This window comes from Rattus rattus, chromosome 17 (genome assembly GCF_011064425.1).
Source record: "Rattus rattus isolate New Zealand chromosome 17, Rrattus_CSIRO_v1, whole genome shotgun sequence".
NCBI lineage: Eukaryota > Metazoa > Chordata > Mammalia > Rodentia > Muridae > Rattus > Rattus rattus.
Genome location: NC_046170.1, coordinates 14,840,329 through 14,862,163, shown reverse-complemented (window position 1 = coordinate 14,862,163; position 21,835 = coordinate 14,840,329). Strand labels below are relative to the sequence as shown.

At 41.2% G+C, this 21,835-nt stretch overlaps 1 protein-coding gene across 1 annotated transcript in view; it reads right to left on the bottom strand.

Annotated features, from left to right (window-relative positions):
- Nucleotides 1–949: 949 nt before the first annotated feature.
- The window catches only part of LOC116886675 (liver carboxylesterase B-1), a 37,580-nt gene continuing 16,694 nt past the window's right edge, over nt 950–21,835 (bottom strand). Inside the window, exons 5-15 of the mRNA XM_032888167.1 lie at nt 21,347–21,480; nt 19,759–19,912; nt 17,794–17,898; nt 16,598–16,702; nt 15,612–15,650; nt 13,415–13,555; nt 10,900–10,980; nt 10,565–10,712; nt 2,910–3,041; nt 1,512–1,584; nt 950–1,302 (exon numbers count right to left, since the gene is read on the bottom strand). Of these exons, the coding sequence (XP_032744058.1) occupies nt 1,131–1,302; nt 1,512–1,584; nt 2,910–3,041; nt 10,565–10,712; nt 10,900–10,980; nt 13,415–13,555; nt 15,612–15,650; nt 16,598–16,702; nt 17,794–17,898; nt 19,759–19,912; nt 21,347–21,480 (1,284 nt within the window). The 3' untranslated portion in view covers nt 950–1,130. The remainder of the gene's footprint in view (nt 1,303–1,511; nt 1,585–2,909; nt 3,042–10,564; nt 10,713–10,899; nt 10,981–13,414; nt 13,556–15,611; nt 15,651–16,597; nt 16,703–17,793; nt 17,899–19,758; nt 19,913–21,346; nt 21,481–21,835) is intronic.

Here is a 21,835-nt window from a genome sequence, read left to right as displayed (position 1 = left end):
GTTCCTACCCTTGCCTCTTACCATCAGGTTGTCTCTGGTGTTAGCTTGTCTTGCTGTTTCTGACAGTGGTTTGACCCTCCTATAGGCCTGTGTATCAGCACTCCTATGGACCTGTTTTCCTCTTTTCTTTCAGACAGTTCTGGGAACAGAGCGCTCTGCTCTCAGTTGTGTAGTCACTCCTGGTGGCTGACTGTCAGCTCTAGGTGCAAGTATGAACCGGAAGGGTCCTGCCTCTGACTGCTCCAAGTCTCTGTGCCCAGAGAGCACAGATGACACTAGGTGATTTCCTCTTGGGTCAGGAATGTGGGCAGAGAATAGTCTCCTTTGATTTCTCAGGCGTGTCACTTCTCAGTGTCCAGCTCTCTCCCCCAGGGGATTTGGGTACAGGGAGCTGTTTGACTGGTTGAGTTCAGTTCCAGGCACAGACCTGGACTGCAGGTTCCTGCTCTTGACAGCTCCTATATTCCTGTGTCCAGAGGCACTGTGCAGTTTCCTCTTGGGCCGGGGATGTGGGCAAAGGTGGGCAGAAGTGGGAGTCTGTCCTGCTGTCTCAAGATTGTCTGCACTTCTGGGTGTTCAGTTCTCACTTCCACCAGACTTGTGAGAAGGGCTCCTGTGACTTTCAAACACTCATATTTGCCCCTACTTCATCTCTAGAACTTTAGCAAATGTTAGTATTGTTCTCCTCCATGTTGGATGACGGCTCCCATCTGAGGTATAAGGCATGACTAAATTCAAATCCCATTTTTTTCTGCAACATGTTTCTTTTCTCTTTGATTTCAAAGTAACTATTTGCTACGGTACCTCTAGTGAATGATCTTTTTATAAATTCTCTCTCCCTCTTTTTCTTTTTTCTTTTCTCTCTCCCTCTTACTCCCATCTCTCACTCTTTCTGGAGTACATGCATTTATAGTCAATTCAAAATACGGACACTTATTTGACCATGTCAAACAATGTCATTTATTCTCTAAATTGATGCCATAAGTACAAATATTTCTCTTTCCTGGGTTCTCCCTGTCTCTATGACAAAATTCTTCAGGATCCTCCAGATCCATCTTCCATTTACATACATCTTTAGTGGAAGAACTATATCTTGGCTTGCTTGTTCTGAAGCTGACAGAGACCTGCATTCACAGTTCGTTGTGGTGTGGCTGAGGTTGTCTCTTAGCCAGTAACTGTGTCCAAAAAGCCACTTCCTCTGCTTTCAGTCCCTGTGATTGCTGGATGGTGGCACCAATCTGCAGATATTCTTCTTTCTGGTCATACTGTGGCCAATGAGGTAGCCCTCTGCCATTAGGGTTCCTGGGAACAGAATAAAATAAAATTCCTCAAAGCTACTCTGTGATTTCTGCATTTTTACTGAAATGTATAGTGATTCCTGTATTATCCATGCCAAACCATCTCACTATCATAAGAGATAGAATTTTAGGAACTACCGTTCATCCCAATGAGGACCTTGGAAGTCTGGTCTTGTCCAACATCCCAAGTTCCATCTTTGTCCCCGTTCTTACCCATTCCGAGCAAAGTTGGCCCAAAATTTCATCACCATCTTGCTGAGCTTGATCTCCTCTTCAGAGGCACCATCTGTGAGGAAGAGATGGGGAGGAGGGGTTAAAACCCATCAGTGCTAAAGCATAGCTCTTGGGCCCATCGCCAGCAGAACTTGGTACTGCTTAGAAAGATAGAATTCTGCACCTTACTCCATAATAGCTTAGTCAAAAGTTTACAGAGTCCTGGTTAACTGGTGCACCCTTTCAGACTGAGGAGAACTGATCTAGGAGGTATCAGCAGAATGCAGCCCACCTAATACTGCCTTCATTTTCTATGCCGATTCATTTGTTCTTTCGCACTCAGGGTTGAAATGTTACATCATGGGTTTCTTCCATCCCATAATATTGTTGGTTCTTAGGTGTTTTCTTATCCTTGTAAATTTGTGAGTGTTGGGAAATATAATAATGTAGATATGGTAAACCTTTACTTTACTTAACTGGGAGCTTGTCACTACATCTGATGTTCCCTGAACAGCTCGAGAGTGTGTTGTAGTGACACAAAGTTTCTGAAATTCAAAGGTTTAGAAGGGTTTTCTCCAAATATTAACTGTGTTAGAGCTTCTAAATGTATTACTAAATATAATATAGATATTCATACACATATATTAAATATCTACATAGATATTAGATATACTTTGATAGTTTAAGTATACATTCCAGAGAGTGGCACTATTAGGAGGTATTGCCTTATTTAGAGTCATTATTGTGGTCTTGTTGGAGGAAGTGTGTCACTGTTGGGTGGAAATGAGACCCTATTTCTAACCATCATGGAAAGCGAGTCTCCTCCTGTTTGCCTTTTGGAACAATATATTTGAACTCTCAGCTCCCCTCCTGTGCTATGCCTGCCTGGGTACTGCCATGTTCCTGCCCTGATGATAAAGAACTGACCTCTGAACCTGTAAGCCAGCCCCAATTAATTGTTGCCCTTCTAAAAGTTGTCTTGGTCATGGTGTCTGTTCACAGCAGTAAAACCCTAACTAACACAAATACCAATATATGTGGATCTGATTCAAAGCATCAATTGTGACCTTATCCTCAATCATGCTCTGGTATGTTATTTTGAGTATAAATTCAAGAATGAGATTCATGTCATTAAGTGGCCTATGAATGATATACATCTCAATCTCTTGTCAATGGTCAGGGTTGTGAGAGAAGTTATGCTCTCTATATAGTAACATATGTTCTCCTTCATGTATGGTAGACCAGAAGAAAGGGTGACCATATCCATGTGTACCTCACTCCCAATATACTGAATTAAGGAATCAAGATCAAGACTAGAAAAACTTGTTCAAGAATACCAATCCAAGACCGGAGGTCAGACTTATCAATTCTATACACATATCAGCAAAGAGATATTACCTCTTAACATTGGGGCACCAAAGACAGAGTAGAGATCATCTGCATGGTCTCCTAATACATCCTTGGGTCTTTGGGGTGATGAGAAGCTCGGGTAGTATTGATACTCATACATGTAGGTGGGAGCTCCAGCATCTGTAAAGATATGAATTCATAACAGTTCCTGTTATTTGACATACACCTAGATGAAATCAAGGCTCCTATCTTTAAAGGAAACTCCTGTTCATAAGCACATCAGAAAATCATCTTCAAGAAAACCCATTCATTTGCTAATATTTTCATAGTTAACAAAAATAAAAGTGATGTTTGAGGCTTACGTTAATGCAATTAAAATGAATATATAAAATGAGCCTGGCAAATATGCTCTATAGGTGTCAGTGATAAGACACTACTGTTTGTTCATTTCAAGAAGATCTTTCACACACTAAGTGTCTCCATTCAACCACTCTGGAAATCAGTCTAGAGGTTCCTCAAAAAGTTGAACATAGTACACCTGAGGACTGCTGGGCATATACCCAAAAGATGTGCTCCAACACATAACAAGAACACATGCTCCACTATGTTCATAGTACTTATTTATAATAGCCAGAAGCTGAAAGAACCAGATGTCCTTCAAGAGAGAATGGATACAGAAAATGTGGTACATCTACACAATGGAATACTACTCAGCTATCCAAAGTAATGACTTCAGGAAATTCATAGGCAAATGGATGGAACTGAAAATATCATCCTGGTGAGGTAACTCAATCACATAAAAACACACATGATATACACTCACTTATAAGTGGATATTAAATTAAAAGCTAGGATTGCCATGACACAATCCACAAACCACATGAAGCTCAGTAAAGAAAGGACAACCAAAGTGGAGATGCTGGTCTTTCTTAGAAAGGGAAACAAAAAATATAGAAGAAAATACAAAGACAAAGTTTGGAGCAGGGACTGAAGGAATGGCTATTCAGAGACTATTCCATGATCCTAGGCTCATACACATACAGCCACCAAAACATAGACAATATTGTTGATGCCAAGATGTGTATGCTGACAGAAGTACGATATTGCTGTCTCCTGAGAGGCTCTGCCAGAGCATGAAAAATACAGAGGTGGGCTCACAGCCAACCATTGAACTGAGAACATGGTCCCCAATGGAGGGTTAGGAGGAAGGATTAAGGAAATGAAGGGGTGTAAACCCCATAAGAACAACAATACAATCAATGGTGGAGCTCCCTAGGACTAAACCACTCATCCAAAGAGTAATATTAATGAACAGACCCATGGCCCTGGCATCTGCATATGTAGCAGAGGATGGCCCTTGTACAGTATCAATGGGAGGAGAAGCCTTGGTGCAAGGCTCCACATGCCCCAGTGTAGGGGAGTCTCAGGTTGAGAGGTTGGAAGGGGTGGGTGGGGAACACCCCTCCTTAGAAGCAGGGGAGGATTTATGGACATGAAGCAGGAAAGGATACATTTGAAATGTAAATTTAAAATGTCCAATAAAAACCCAGAAAATTCTTGTAGAGACTGAACCAAATCTAAATTGCACCTCTCCAACAAAGTCATTTTGTTTCGTTAAAGTGCTGTTTAAGTTATTGGGTGTGTGTGGGGGGTTCTGGCATGGAACTCTCCAGCACTTTGCTTTGCTCACCCCCTTTCTCATTTTACCTCCCTCTTGCTGGAAATTCCTACTCTAATGAGCCAGTTTGCACTTATGTCACATGTGTTTCATTCCATTCTGACCCCTCCCCTTCCTTCAGGTCTCTTCTTCCTACCTCATGCTCCCCATTCTAGTTACACATACAGAGATGCTGACACACAGACACAAAAGACACACACACACACACACACACATGCACACACACTAGCCACAAACAGAGAGACACACAGACTACACACACATGCACATATTCACAGAGTACAGACACAAACATACACAGACACAGGCACACACACAGTAATCTAGGTTCCACATGTGACAGAAATGTGCTGTTTTTCTGAGTCTGAATGTTTCCTAATGAGGGAAATCATAAAGATTTCTATCCATTTTCCTGCAAGTGCTGTCAGTTTTTTTTTTATGGCTGAGGAAAATTCCATTGTGTATTTATACTATATTTTCTTTAGCCATGCATCTGTTGATGAACAGAGAGGACAACTCCGTGCCTTAACTCTCACAATAATAAACATGGGTGAGTTAGTATCTCTATGATAGAAGTCATCTCAGTAGAACTTGTTCAGAGATGTATCTTTTGTGAATTAGTAAACCTGTGTTAAAGAAATGGGGCATTCAGAAATGAAGAGCAATATAGAAACAAAAGCTTATAGCATAAATTACCTCTAGACAGGCCTCATCAAAATTATTGAATTCTTTGAAGTGAAGCAGAAAGATACTGGTGGTTAATAGGAAGAAAGATAGCACAGATATCAAAGACACAAGTTGACATAACAATGTTCAGACACGGGAGGACTGTAGTGACGCATGAGACTCTATCCTCAGGTCACTCAAGTCTGTAATGATGACATGAGAGACTCTGTGTTCAAAGGGTGACCATGCAAATGGCACCCACAAATGAGCCATAGCTCAAAGGAAGTGTTCATTCACAAAAAAAGGTAAATTCAGATGTCAACCTTGTACAGTGCATATAGGATGGAGAAAGTGGGGAGCTCCTATATGCAAACAAGGACAAACTCTTACCAGCTATATACAGGCTGTATGTGTGAGAGATGATTGTAAGCGCAAGGCAGTTACATGCAAAAATGAGTCAGAAGCACCAAGTCAAACCGGATATGACTGAAGCACCCACTGTGTAGAGCCATCAAGCCCCAAGGGAGGGCAGGCACATAGGTAGGAACAAAGTGATATTTTCAAAACAACAGCAGCAAAACATCCCAGGAAAATAACACTCTTAAGTCTTTGTCTATGAATAACTCTCTCCAAGATACTCTCAAAACAAAAAAAAAGAATCTTGTCTCACTTTAAGAGGGGCTCATGAGATAGGAACAAGAGATCTGAAGGAAGGGGGAGGGGTAAAGTAAATATATTGCATTGAACTCATGGGCTGATCTTAGGGAAGATAAAGTTTATACAGTGAAAGGATCGAACTAGAGATCCTTCCCATGGGGGAAAAATCAGGAAATACCAGGCTCAAGTGACTTTGGGATAAAAACATACAAACATTCCAGCAAAAATGTACAGATTATGCCAACCGATTTCAACAGAAGACTGATGGTTTTCTAAAAGCTCCTACACAACATTCTTCAGAAATATATTTTGTGTGCAGAAACAAGGAAATTTTCATTAAAGTTAACAGTAATAAAGTTGTAGCAAATACTTTTTCTGAAAGGAATAGGGAAAAACAAAAGGTAGATAAATTTTAGAATTAATTTTTTTTAATTATAAAAGTTAAAATACTCATACTGAAGTCAGAGAAGTCGACTCAGCAAGTAAAGAGCAGATCAGAAGCAACTTATGAAGATTTGGAAAATATTTAAGCAATAGAGTGCTGGCCTAGCATACTAGAGGATCAAGGTTCAACCCCCAGCACCACACACACATACAGTCATAGAAACTCCTCTCTCTCCCTCTCTCTCTGTCTCTCTCTGTGTGTCTGTCTCTCTCTCTTTCACAGAGGGGAGAGAGAGAGAGAGAGAGAGAGAGAGAGAGAGAGAGAGAGAGAGAGAAAGGGGAGGGAGGGAGGGAGAGGGAGAGAGAGAAAGGGGAGGGAGAAGGGGGAGAGAGAGAAAGGGGGAGGAGAAGGAGTGGAGAGAGAGAGAGAGAGAGAGAGAAGAGGCAGAAGAGAGACAGAAACAGAAACAGAAAGGAGAGAAATTTATGAAGCTATAAAAATGTACAAAAGGTTCCCTGCCTTTGGACCTTTGCCTGCCTGCTTGACTAGAGGAGGCCAGGGTAGAGTGCAGGGATCTGAGAGAAGTTCCAGAAATGATCCACAACCTTCCCTCCCCTGTATGCCAGAATCCCAAGGACACTGCAGTTACCGAGGCAATGGCTCCCTACTCACCCTTCCTGTACACAGCACTGTGGGGAGTCTGCTAGAGCAGTCCCATTTATAATCTAAATGACATTATTCAGCAAAACAGAGCAATCTATACATTCACATTGGAGCACAAGAAAGCCCGGATGCCAAAGCAACATCGAGTAGTAGGAATACAGCTCTTGCAGATATCACAATATGTGATTTCAAGTTATCCTCAGAACCATAGCATTGAACATAGAAAGGTAAAGGAAGAGATACATGGATTAATGAGATAGAGCAAAGAACCCAGATACAATATCACATGACTACAAACACCCGGCTTTACAAAAGTCCCCCAAACATATGTGCTAGGAAAACTGGATATCTCTATATTGAAAAATGGAAGTCATTCCTTATTTCTCAGCTTGCACAAAAATGCAAACCAATGGGTGAAGGGCTTCAACATAAGATTTGAAACAGTGAAACAGGTAGAGGAAAAAGTAGAGTATATGTGTCAAGGCGTATGTATAGGACTTTCTGAATAGGATTGTAATTGCTGAAAAAAAATAAACCTAGTCATCAACAAATGAGATTTAATAAAATTAAAAAATATATTTTGCCCACTAAAATCAGGGACTAGACAAGGCTGCCCCTCTCTCCCTACTTATTCAATATAGTTCTTGAAGTTCTAGCCAGAGCAATCAGACAACAAAAAGGAGGTCAAGGGGATACAGATCGGAAAAGAAGAAGTCAAAAATATCACTATTTGCAGATGATATGATAGTATATTTAAGTGATCCCAAAAAGTTCCACCAGAGAACTACTAAAGCTGATAAACAACTTCAGCAAAGTGGCTGGGTATAAAATTAACTCAAATAAATCAGTAGCCTTCCTCTACACAAAAGAGAAACAAGCCGAGAAAGAAATTAGGGAAACGACACCTTTCATAATAGATCCAAATAATATAAAGTACCTCGGTGTGACTTTAACCAAGCAAGGGAAAGATCTGTACAATAAGAACTTCAAGACTCTGAAGAAAGAAATTGAAGAAGATCTCAGAAGATGGAAAGATCTCCCATGCTCATGGATTGGCAGGATTAATATAGTAAAAATGGCCATTCTGCCAAAAGCGATCTACAGATTCAATGCAATCCCCATCAAAATACCAATCCAATTCTTCAAAGAGTTAGACAGAACAATTTGCAAATTCATCTGGAATAACAAAAAACCCAGGATAGCTAAAACTATCCTCAACAACAAAAGGACTTCAGGGGGAATCACTATCCCTGAACTCAAGCAGTATTACAGAGCAATAGTGATAAAAACTGCATGGTATTGGTACAGAGACAGACAGATAGACCAATGGAATAGAATTGAAGACCCAGAAATGAACCCACACACCTATGGTCACTTGATTTTTGACAAAGGAGCCAAAACCATCCAATGGAAAAAGATAGCATTTTCAGCAAATGGTGCTGGTTCAACTGGAGGTCAACATATAGAAGAATGCAGATCGATCCATGCTTATCACCCTGTACAAAGCTTAAGTCCAAGTGGATAAAGGACCTCCACATCAAACCAGATACACTCAAACTAATAGAAGAAAAACTAGGGAAGCATTTGGAACACATGGGCACTGGAAAAAATTTCCTGAACAAAACACCAATGGCTTATGCTCTAAGATCAAGAATCGACAAATGGGATCTCATAAAACTGCAAAGCTTCTGTAAGGCAAAGGACACTGTGGTTAGGACAAAAAGGCAACCAACAGATTGGGAAAAGATCTTTACCAATCCTACAACAGATAGAGGCCTTATATCCAAAATATACAAAGAACTCAAGAAGTTAGACCGCAGGGAGACAAATAACCCTATTAAAAAATGGGGTTCAGAGCTAAACAAAGAATTCACAGCTGAGGAATGCCGAATGGTCGAGAAACACCTAAAGAAATGTTCAACATCGTTAGTCATAAGGGAAATGCAAATCAAAACAACCCTGAGATTTCACCTCACACCAGTGACAATGGCTAAGATCAAAAACTCAGGTGACAGCAAATGCTGGCGAGGATGTGGAGAAAGGGGAACACTCCTCCATTGTTGGTGGGATTGCAGACTGGTACAACCATTCTGGAAATCAGTCTGGAGGTTCCTCAGAAAATTGGACATTGAACTGCCTGAGGATCAGCTATACCTCTCCTGGGCATATACCCAAAAGATGCCCCAACATATAAAAAAGACACGTGCTCCACTATGTTTCATCGCATGCCTTATTTATAATAGCCAGAAGCTGGAAAGAACCCAGATGCCCTTCAATAGAGGAATGGATACAGAAAATGTGGTACATCTACACAATGGAATATTACTCAGCTATCAAAAACAATGACTTTTATGAAATTCAGGCAAATGGTTGGAACTGGAAAATATCATCCTGAGTGAGCTAACCCAATCACAGAAAGACATACATGGTATGTACTCATTGATAAGTGGCTATTAGCCCAAATGCTTGAATTACCCTAGATGCCTAGAACAAATGAAACTCAAGACGGATGATCAAAATCTGAATGCAGATCGCTCCTGAGAGACACAGCCAGAATACAGCAAATACAGAGGCGTATGCCAGCAGGAAACCACTGAACTGAGAACAGGACCCCCGTTGAAGGAATCAGAGAAAGAACTGGAAGAGCTTGAAGGAGCTCGAGACCCCATATGTACAACAATGCCAACCAACCAGAGCTTCCAGGGACTAAGCCACTACCCAAAGACTATACATGGACTGACCCTGGACTCTAACCTCATAGGTAGCAATGAATATCCTAGTAAGAGCACCAGTGGAAGGGGAAGCCCTGGGTCCTGCTAAGACTGAACCCCAGTGAACTAGACTGTTGGGAGGGGCAGCAATGGGGGAGGGTTGGGAGGGAACACCCATAAGGAAGGGGAGGGGGGAAGTTTGCCCGGAACCGGAAAGGAATAACACTCGAAATGTATATAAGAAATACTCAAGTTAAAAATAATAATAATAAAAAAAATATATTTTGTATAGCAAAGGAAACTCAGTCAACTGAAGAAACAGCCTACACAATGGGGGAAACTCTGCCATTTATATCTGGCAGAGCAAAAATAACTAGAATATACAAAAAAAAAATATCCAAGAAACTAAATATCAAGAAAACAAACAATAAAAAATAGGCCATGGAACTGAAATATTGTTGTGTTGCAGAAGATGATTTTGAACTTCTGACCCTCCTGCCTCTTATCTGTATTGATACCTGCATCTTTATTGATGGTTTAAAAGCAGCCACCAATAAAGGAATCATTCAAGCTCAACATTAAAAAGAATTCTACCACTGTAATTCAAATGGCAAGATGACAGGTATGAGCCCTAGCCCAGTGTGTAGGGGCTGGGGATTGAGACCCATGGCTTTGGGCATGCTGAGTAAGCACTCTAGTAACCAATAGGAATGTTCAACCCATCCCCGGTGTTGTTTACGGTTATCAACGACCAAGTTAACTTCTTGCATTTGCACCTCATCCTCATAGTCTATTGATTGGGAAAAGAAAAAAAACCTAACAGGATCTCTGCTGAGTCAGACTGCACACTGACTATAAGAACTTCCCACATCTGTCTTTCCTAGAGAGTACGCAGGTTAGGGGCCAAAGCAGGTGACTCTCCGCCACTCTCCAATGGACTCACCTCTGTGGTCACGGGACACCATCACTGATGGGATACAAAATAACACATCCCCAATAAAGGCAAGGATTCCATCTCTGATTTTGATGGGGTCATCACTACCTTTTCTGTACTTCTCAATGGCAACTGGAATAATATCCTCTGGTATGCCCTGAAATAGATATCAAAATTGATCACCAGCCTCTCTTGGGGATTGAAGCTTCATTGAGGCTGACAGTCCTGTGACCTGTGTAAATCCTTCCTGGGGTGATGCAGTGGGAGACATTAAATCGATCTGTAATTTGGCCCAGTTACTCCAAATACCTGCATTTTTCAGCCACAGTTCCCTAGATGCTTACATATATGGAAGCAAATTTCTCCAGGAGCATAATGGCCATCTTCTTGTCCAATTTTACATCAGGTGGTACAAATCTCATCATCTGTTGAAAAATGATTGAGCATTTGTGAGTGCTTAGGAATGGACAGAAGAGGACAATCAGGAGCACCATGCTCTAACTATGAGATGAAGGCTATAGCTGTTCATCCAGTGGGTTTGGGTCTCTCATGAGTTTGACAAAAAGAAATCAATGAAGCAAATGTTTTATATAGATAAATTCAAGGAAAAACTGAAGGCACCCTAAATACTTACTTATATCTGGGAACAAGTTCCCTAGAAAAATTATTCAAAGTTAGAGCAGAAGCAAAAAGCTCAGAGACAGAATAACAGGTCATACCCTTCTCCTGAGACTCACTTTCTGATATTTGGGTCCAGTAATCACCTCACAAGCCACAAGAACACTCAGTCAGGTAGGGATGGTTTATCGAACATGTTCCCCAGGTCTGACTGATTAGGGTCACAGTTCAGATTTGGGAACTGAACAATGACCCAAAGTTACGGTCCTATAGTGCTTTTTTTTTTTTTTTTTTTTTGGTTCTTTTTTTCAGGGAGCTGGGGACCGAACCCAGGGCCTTATGCTTCCTAGGTAAGCGCTCTACCACTGAGCTAAATCCCCAGCCCCTATAGTGCTTTTTTAAGCTTGACATCTACAAACATCTGTGCCAAATTATTCCACCAATCAGGATTTAGGGATAGGGAGATTTCTTTAAGGACATGCCTTTGTTGTACACTTATCCTGCTCCCATTGGTTGGGGTATTCAACTGTGGCATTGGACTTGCCTTGTCCAATATCCATGCGTTAACTTGTCTATGAGAATGGGACTTGGAACATTCATGTCTAAACTTAACAACCAGGATGTTAGTAACTCACGTACATGTGCCTTTCTGCCAAGTACGATGTCAGCTCAAGAGGTCTTGGGGACTTAAATTTACTTAACTGCTACTCAAAGTGCACATCTCATCTTAAATAGATTCTTATATATCTTATGCTGGGGTCCTCCCAGGGGGAAGCTTATACCATAACAGTTTATACACAGGTTCAGGAAATGCTGCTGCTGGTTAGTTTGGCTCCAAGCTTATTGTGGGCAACTATACAAAGTGATTTTACTGACTTCTACTGTGATTGATTTCCAAGGGCTCAGAACATAACAGAATTTGTAATCAATTTGGCATTAGAAAGTTTCCTGTTAACAGTAGAAACATGAGAAAGTTTCTTATAATGGCATGCTAGTCAAGTAACAATTAACTAGGCCTTAACAGTTTACCTAGGCCTTATCATTCTATCTAGGCCTTAATATTTTATCTAAGCTTTAACATCTGAGGCAACAGCTATGCCTGTACTCTTTGATCTATGAAATCCTTCTGTAGAGGGAGAGAACAGTAGAACTCTCCTGCTGGGACTGATCCCCTTCAAATTTCTGCACTTGACTCCAGAGACAGAACAAGGGACTTCCTAAGATACATGCAACCCTAGAAAATACCTATTTGAGGAAGTTCAATGGTTTTGGGTGAAATTCCTCTTTCCCCAGCAAAACACTGTTGAGAAGTCTGCCCATGAACTGTGCTCTCTCTTAGAGCAGTGGCTATAAAAATCCTCAGCCAGCATCCAATCATTTCTTTTACTTTTGAAATGTAAAACATCAAAACAAAACTTTCAGCTCAAGAGTTTAAAGGTAAATTTTAATGTATTGTCCACAATTTGGGATAAAGGTTTGGGAAGCTAACTTGTTTCTTCTTTCGGTCCCTGGGAAGACAGATACCTCGCTCCTTTAAGGTTATTACTCCACTTCGAACCTCTGTCTGTTGCCATGAATATGAGACGTTCTCTTCTTCCTACATCTTGGAGATGTAGGTGTGTGGACTCATTACCATCACACCACAGTGTCTTGCAGAGTTCTCAACAGTCTGGAGACACCTCCAACTTTGGGGTCAAGGAGTTAGTTCAGATAATGCTTTATCATTTTATCCCTGCTGCCCCACCCTATTCTTTGTATTATTAGCAGTGAGTGTTTTAATCTTTAAAAATAATCTATTTCTACTCCATTCAAAATCAATGATAACCCAGAAATCCCTTTCTTTGACAAGCGGCCAAAGATCACTGAGCATCCCTGTGGAGAGGTACAGGATCTGAGAGTCCAAGCACAGGGAGGAGATATACCTCAGCCCAGCTCTCCTGAACTCCCAGCTCCTCCATCACTTTCACCTTGACCTTAATTATTCAGGCTACATAATGGTTATACCAACAGACCTTACCTAGCCCAAGAATTTCAAAATCCATAAAGAAAAGGTAAGCAATTAGTATAGAGTCCCCAAGACAGTGCATCTCAGTTGGGCTACACCAGAGAATGTTTCCTTGGAGGAATACTCCACAGCAATGGGAACAGCTGTCCCAGACACAAGGTATGGCTTTAAGTCAGAATTCATAAGAGCACAGAGTAGAGGTATGACAGCTGTCAAAGGGATTTGATCATGCTCACTGTTGGCAGAAGCCAGCCACATTCTTGCTTGTTGATTCCCACAATGTAGGGCACGGTGTTGAAGTTCTTCTCAGCCAGGATCTCTTTTGGGTCCTTTGGCAGCACCACATCATCAATTACAGTTGACAAAAAGTGGTAGCTCTGGAGAAGAGAGCAGTGCAGTGTCAGAAATCCCCCACATCTTTTGCTATGCTTGTCTAAGGGAGCAGTTGGAACACCGACCCCATGACTGAGCAGTGTGCAGAAATCTGTGTCTTTTAGAAGGCCTATGAGCCACAAAGACCAACCTTTTGGCATTTGTGAATGATAAGACTACAAATAAATAGTTAATTGAAGGGAGGGGCATTTTCATTAAATATGTAGCATGTATAAATACCTCATATGTTCATATATATTATATATATATGATATGCTTCAATCATAAATATTCTCTAGAATTGATTTTTCATTATTCCTAATAGTTAGGTCCATAAAGCTTCCATGAATATTAATTTGTGAATCCTGGGCCTTTTTTGCATTGGAATTTTAGATCTAGGTTCTTGGAAACCATTGGTCACAATAATGTCATCATCCTTGTATATGGAACCCTATTTAAATGTACCTTTGATGACATATATTTCTCACCAAGAACTAGCATATGTAAGATTTATTCACAATATAGTAAAATGTCATTTGACCAGGGATTACTACTTCTTTAGCCCTAGGTAACAAAACACCTTTTTTAGCTTTAGCTGCAATTCAGCACTGGCATGTGGATGCTACTTGAAGTTTAGATCTTTTACTAACTTTTCCATAGTTTTGTCATGCACTGTAGCTATCACATAACCATTCCCCTCAAATTACAAAACTGGAAAACATGCAGATTTCCTTCCCATTGTTTAAGTGTGCTGTATTGCTGTCAGGATGTTGGCACAGATATCACAGTCAAGGGCATGATGTCTAAATGGAAAAGGCTATGAGTAAATAAAAGAGTTTTTGTTGCCATTTGGAGGTTAATCCAGGACAACTCAAGTTGGAGATTGAAGAAATGAATGTCCCAAAGCAAGATTAGAGAGAAGAGGGGTCACAAAGTGAGATACCCTGAATAGAATCAGGACATCCTTCTTCCCTTCCTTATTGAAGATATAACTCAAGGGAGTTTCTGTGCTTTGAATTTTAAGTATCCCTAAAGGTCAATGTGGTGTAGGTTTGGTCTCCAGCCTGTACTCCAAGAAGAGGTGGTAGAAACTTTAGGAAATGGGGTTACATAGGGGTTCAGGTAATGAAAGTGTTCATTTAAGGTAAACTTTGAATTCCATCTCTTTTCTACTTCCCTCTTGGCTTCCTCTAATTCTGTCCCAATTTCCCACTTTCCTTCCTTCCTTCCTTCCTTCCTTCCTTCCTTCCTTCCTTCCTTCCTTCCTTCCTTCCTTCCTTTCTCTTCCTTTCTTCCTTCCTTCCTTCTTTCCTTCCTTCCTTTCATTCTTAACCTTACTTTTGATTATAATGAGACATAACATAGTTTGCTAATTTATTTCTTGCTATACCTTGCTTGAAAGATGGAATTCTTTGAGAGAGACAGATATTTTCTACTTTATTGCTGCTCATCTCTGAAACCGTAACCTGTCACAGAGTAATGTCTTCTTTAAAAATGTTAAACATCTGAAAGGATTGAGAGTCTTTAAATTCATAGACATTTGAGGGAAACTCTGGGATTCCATGGAGTGGTCAAGAGGACAGGGCTATGAAATTTAGCATGACTATTGTCACAAGACCTTGACTACAGATGGGAAGTGAGAAGAGGGGAGACTATGGAGGTCACTACTGGAGTTTTTCTGGTTCAACAGAGGGAGTACTATATCTCTCTGGTAGCTTATGACTTATGTTCCTCAACAGTGGTTTTCACCAACCTTGGTTAAGCACCTCAGCCATCTGAGAGTGCAGCCTCTTTCCATTGGTCCTTTTAGTACAATAGTCATAACTGAAAAGGTACAAGGTTGCTAATTGAGAGCACTAAACCAGAAGTGCCAACACTGCCTCTGGTCTTCTTGGCCCTAATCTGTTGCTCTGGACCTCAACAGTACACACACACACACACACACACACACACATACACACACACACACACACACACACACACTAAAGACTGTGATTCCACAAACAGATATTCTTTCACTCATAGTCTAAGACTATTACAGGTAGCTTAAAAGGTCCTTACCTCTTTGGTATCCCTTTGTGAACTGAGTTTAATCAGATTCTGTGGAGACAAGAAAGCCATTATGGTTAGAATCTTCCTGGTATGAATCACATCTTCAGACCTATGCTTCCAGTCTCTTCTCAAGCAGATAAGAGAAACCTACATGGCATCTTCTCAGGACATGCACATGGTAGAGCAGGATGAGGCCCATGGAGGGGCAGCAGGAGGAACTAACTAGTGCTAAGTACTAGCATCAGAGTCACTGAAGCTTGGAGAGATATCTGTGCCGGCATCCTCCTTTAGCCCTAGCCCTACCTCTTCTTATAACAACACCCCAAATTTTTCTGTTGAGAAAATGGTGACTGAAGTGCCAGAATGTTTTAACTTTGATGGGAGACTAAGCTAGACACACAATGGCAGAATGGGATGAATCCTCTACTCCTCCCCTTTGCTAATTTGTCTTCATGCATTCAGAATGCGAGCTGGGTCACTATGTCTCAGAACACAGTGATAGATTCAAGACAGTGCTAGTCAAACAGACTGAGACTACAGGCATGGTAGGAGGAATAGATAGTTCCTAAGCACATAGGGTATGAGTGTAGATTGCTGTTGTACGTAAGCTTTACAGGAGGCAAACATACTCCAGAATGAGGCCAACAAAGCAATGGGAAGCTAGGATGTAAATTCTTATCTTTAGAGCATCTGTAATAAGCTATACTCAAATCTGAGTTATTTGGTTTTTTTTATTTTTTTATTTTTACAATCCATTCTTTTTCCTGTTGAAGGCTTCTAACTTGGGTATTGGTTTAAAATAGAAAACCCCAACTCCTACAAGCTCACGGATGCTCATTCCAGCCCATCATGATGGAGGAGATTTCAATGCTACTCCATTTAATGGGCCTGACATAAGTGTGTGCTGTGGTTAGAGTGCCTCATGGTCCCAGTTGGCTAAAGAAAAGCTGAATAAATGAAGCCTGTGGTAGAAGTTCACTAGATTACAGACGCACCAGTTTCTTCATGATCTCTAAGAGCTCCTCTTCTGTCTTTTGGCGCAGGCAGTGAACAATGATGGCAGATGTGGTGGTTTCACATCCAGCCATATCAGCAATTTGCTATAAGAGATAATAGGCAATCGCAGATGTCAAGAGTAACATCAGTATCTTCTACTAATGTAGACAGGTGCTCTACCCTAAGCGCCATTTCTGAAGACAAAGATTTCCTGAAAATACCCCAGATCAGTAAATTTCCCAAACAGGCCCAACAAAATGTTGCCTCTGTTATTGTTTTTGATGTGTGTCATGAACATATCTGAGCCTGTTAACTTTTAAAATACAATGTTGCATTCACATTTTGGTCATCCTTTTTCTTGAGCTTCCTCTAGTGTGTAGATTACATCTTGGGTAATTCAAGCTTTTGGGGGGAATTAGAGGAAGGATTGAAAGAGTTGAAGGAGCTTGCAACCCTATAAGAACAACAATGCCAACCAACCAGAGCTTCCAGGGACTAAACCACTAACGAAAGACTATACATGGACTGACCCAGGGCTCCAACTGCATATGTGGCAGAGAATAGCCTTGTTGGGGCTCTAGTGGAAGGAGAAGCCCTTGGTCCTGCCAAGGTTGGACCCCCAGTGCAGGGGAATATGGGGGGGGGCAGTAAGGGGGATATATGGGGAATACCCATATGGGGGAGGGGGAGAAAAGGGAAGGGAACTTATGGACAGGAAACTGGGAAGGGGAATAACATTTGAAATGTAAGTAAAGAAATATATCTAATAAAAAATTTAAAAAATACAATGTTACAAAAATGTATTATCTTAAGGGGAAACCCTGTGCAGTGGATAAAAGGCAAGGAATTCTTGACTCCACTGTCCACTTCACACCCACTGTCTCCATTTACTGGCCTTTCAACCTCCACTTTCCAGCATCTGTTATATAAGGAGAGATAATATATGTGTCATGCTTCAGAGGGCATCCCACCTTCCCATATAACTCATGCAGAATTGTAGAGAATCTGAATAATGTAACTCATAGGAAGAAACTTCAGAGCCTGCAAAATGTACTTTAGATGAAGCCCTAGAAGTAATTTCTGTTCAATCATTGTCACTTTGGAAATCCCTGGAGCACATAGCTGAATCCTATGACCAGAAGGATTTTTGAGGACTTCAGGAAAGCGTATGGTGATTTTCCAGGGTAAGACCTACCTTAGCGGCTGGCCTAACATCCTTGGTAAACAATTCAGTAATGAGGACCACCCCACTCTCAGAAATGGCCCTGTGGTAGAGGTTCTTGGACAGTGGGGACAACACCTGTCATGAAAAGAAGAGGGGAGTTTATGCTTCCAGCCAGGTCAATGTCACCCACTTACCCTCTGAATGCTCCTCTTCCCTGGTCCTTCTTGGAGACTCTGGCCATAAGACTCCACAAAAGAAACTCAGTGGAGGGGAACTTGGGCACAGAGTAAGAAACAGCAGAGAAAGTGTGTAGCAAGTGCATATGGTGACAAGAAAACCTACCTGAAAGACATGTTGAAAATTTCTAGCCACAAATTCTGTTTGAGAATTTTTGTTATTTTGAATTTATCCCCCCAAATAATGATTATGGGGGAAAATGAGGAGTCAGATTCAGGGTAGAACAATGAATGTTTCAAGTTATCCTGAAATATGGAATGAAGAGAGGGAAGAAAGGAGAAGGAAAGAAGGAACTGGCAGTATCATCATGGAAGTATACAAGGATAGCTACTTCATATCTTGCTGTGTATAATGGAAACAATGGGAGATATACCAAGATCCTGACATTTGGGATATTCAATAAATAATCGGCTCGTAGTTTACCATGTAACTCAGCAATGATAAGTAACAACACTGCATGAATGTTTAATGCTTGGGGAGATATTCATGTCATACTGCATTTTAAAGATGAGTTTCATGGTTAAAACAGCATGATTAGATTATAAGATTCAGAATATAAATAAATAATATATAGACAGGTAAATAAGTAAATTTGTAGAAAAAAATAAGATAGATATGGCAAGATAGCAACAGTGAACCATATAAGAGCCACAAGGATATGAATTATATTTTTCTCTTTAACATTCATCTGTAGTTTTTCTTTCTTTCTTTCAATTTAAATATGTATGTATAAAATGCAATCACTGAGTTTATATTCTGTTTAATTCTGTAGTTTCATATGGCTAACGGAACTTTCTATAACATCTCCTTAACTCCCATTTTCCGTATAAGCATTTTTCACAGCTCAGATTGCATGTTTCCCACATCTAATACCCACTCACCTATGTCTCAGCTTCATAGAGCCTTCCTCTCTGCCACTTCTCACAAAAGAGCTCACACTTGTCCTCCAAACTCTGATGCCCTGGTAGTTATGGACAAGTCATAAGGACACCCCACAGAAGATCTTTTTTTCTCTCCACACTTGAGTCCCCTACCATGTAGACCTACCTTGGATCCAAACAATTACTTCTTCCAATCTGTGGTTTGTCATCAACCTTATTCCCCAACAGAAGCGAGGTAAGCCCCAGTCCTAGCTAAGAAGGTGCTGGCACTCCATAGTACTTGAGAGAGGGAGGGTCCTCTGCATTAAGAGTTTGGCCCTGTTGGCTTGACCACATCCCAGTGAAGGCCACGCATCCAAGAAGATATGGACAACATAAAGTAGATATGATGAGTTTAAAATAATATTTAGAAAAAATGGACACAAAGTTAAGTGGGGAATAGAGGGCAGGTGAATATTCAGGAGATGAGGAATGGGGAACCATGGATACCTTCAAAATTCACTGCATGAAATTCTCAAAAACTAATCACAGTACAAAAATGTACAAAATGAAATTCAATTTTTTTATGGAAGAAACATTCTTAAAGACTTGAAAAATATGGTAGGTAAAGGGAAAATACCTCAATTAAGTGAAGAAGCCGGGGCTATCATTGATCCAAGATGCCTACAGCTCTGTGGACACCAAGTAAAATTCCCACCTCCCTAGAAACCAACTACCATTAGTTCAGTTGTAGGCAACTGACCATCTAATATAGTGCAGGAAGAAAAATCAACTCCAAATCCAGGTTTGGGACCAGCAGTTGGATGGTCTCTGAGTGGTCCCATCAACAGCCACATTAGCAAGACTGGACATGAGGCGTGGTACCCAAGATACTTACAAGAACAGAGACACTGAAACCTCCTGCTGACTCTCCAAAGATGGTCACAGAGCCTGGGTCACCCCCAAAGTTGGCAATGTTGTCCTGGACCCAGTGCAGCGCAGCTACTTGGTCCAAATGACCCCAGTTTCCCCTGCTGTGTTCATCCCCTGTGCTGCAAGAGACATAGAAGGGACATGTTGCACGGCAGGGATCTTAGGACCATATATGTACTGGGGGTGGATCCTTTGCGGCTTTCTGGAATCCAGGTGAGATCAGCATCCCTGACACAGGACTCTTCTTCTGTATTAGGCTGTCACTCATTATTCTGACCACTATGTACATGAGTCCAACATGCAGCCAACTCTGGTGTGAAGGCTCCAGCATCTCTTGAAACAAAGTAAAAACAGGGCAATGTTCAGCTCTCAGAACAGAGCACAAACTGCCAGATAAAATGAAAATATGGTGTCAGTGACTGGGGAAAGAAACTCAGGTAAGGAATAAAGCAACGGTGGGTCTGGGATGTGTTTTAGGCTCATAACCAGAGAAACCCTCTTGAGTTGGTTACATGTGCTAGAATCCTAAGTAAAATGAGCACTCAGGGAGTTGAAAATATCCAAAGAAGAGAATTTCAATTAAGATGAGCAGCAGGATTAAGGCTCTGGGGCTGGGAGAACCAAACTCTGTGTGTGACTTCTGTGTGATGCAGGTAGAGATAGTGCTTGGAGCCTTGGCATGGCTTCTGTGTCATTGCGAATCATGTGAGTGTTATGCAAAGGCAAGGCACGGATCAGACAGTCATTGTTTCACTAAGTATTCTGGCCATAGTATGCAGCACTGTCATGTAAAAATTGTAAGTTTGATTAAAATGATCCTAATAACATTAACCCATTCCACAGAAGCAAGGCTTTATTAGGTGGAGAAGTGGATCCAAAGCAAGTGGATGGAGTATATTTTAAAGATAGACTTGCAAGGATCTGTTGTCTGACTGGGGACAAAATAGCATAAGCCTAGAGTCCAGGATGAATGCAAACCCCTGTGAGCAAATGGGTGTTTGTAACAGCTAGTGTTATATGCTGTATGAGGCTGGATGAACACTGGTAAGGTCGTAGTAGCTTCTAGGATGATAACTTGACTGCATGAGGACTCAATGGTTTGGATATGCTCTCTGCCACAAGAGCTCATGTACAGGGGCTTCAGTTCCTAATGTGCCAGGTTTATTCAGTGTTTGAATTTGTAGAAGGTGAGGTCTTTCATTGGGTGCACTGTATTTTGAAGCAGTCTGTATGCTCAGGGGTATCATGCTGTATTCCAACAAAGTGAGTTGATACAAGATTGATTTTTCATTTTCTTGAACTTCCTGCTTTACCATGTGGTTGTCTCTTTATTCCATAGACTCAGTTTCCATTCTTCCATCGTCATGCATTATAGCTTAGGGCATCACCCTATATTCAAGTCTGAATAATTACGCAGTCCTTGGTTTCCAGCCACCCCAAACACTGGCCTAAAGAGATCTGGTTTCCTTATCACTGACACATTTCAAACACATTACTATAGAGCTACTCAATGTAGTAGCTAATATTCAGAGAGGAGTGCCCACAAACCCTACCTGAAGAATCCCCAGATGCCCAGGCGATATTGAATGGCCACTACCACCATGTTTTCATAGGCAGAGAGGATCCGGCCATCATAGGTTGATGCCCCGCCCTGTGTTAGTCCACCTCCATGGATCCACACCATCACCTAGTTAGCAAGAAAAGAATCATACTTGTTCTAGGAAATAGAATTGGGAAGGAGCTCAGAAGATGTCTGGCTTAATTTTCCTGGCATGGCCCTGATTCAGGGCATCACACTCAAAGTTCACCAGGGCCTAGTTGGGTTGCAAAAGTAATACTTCCCTGGCTGGAAGCCAGGATGTCACCTAATTCAATGTCCCCATCCTTTTTCTTAGACCTATGTGCCACATCTTTCCAGGGTTCTTCTCACTGAAAGCATCATCGTGAACAACGATGGGTGAAGGTTTTCCCAGCACTCTGACATCCTGACATGTGGATCATTCTTATAGCTGAATCTTTTAGCTTCTACCTCTATTACCCGC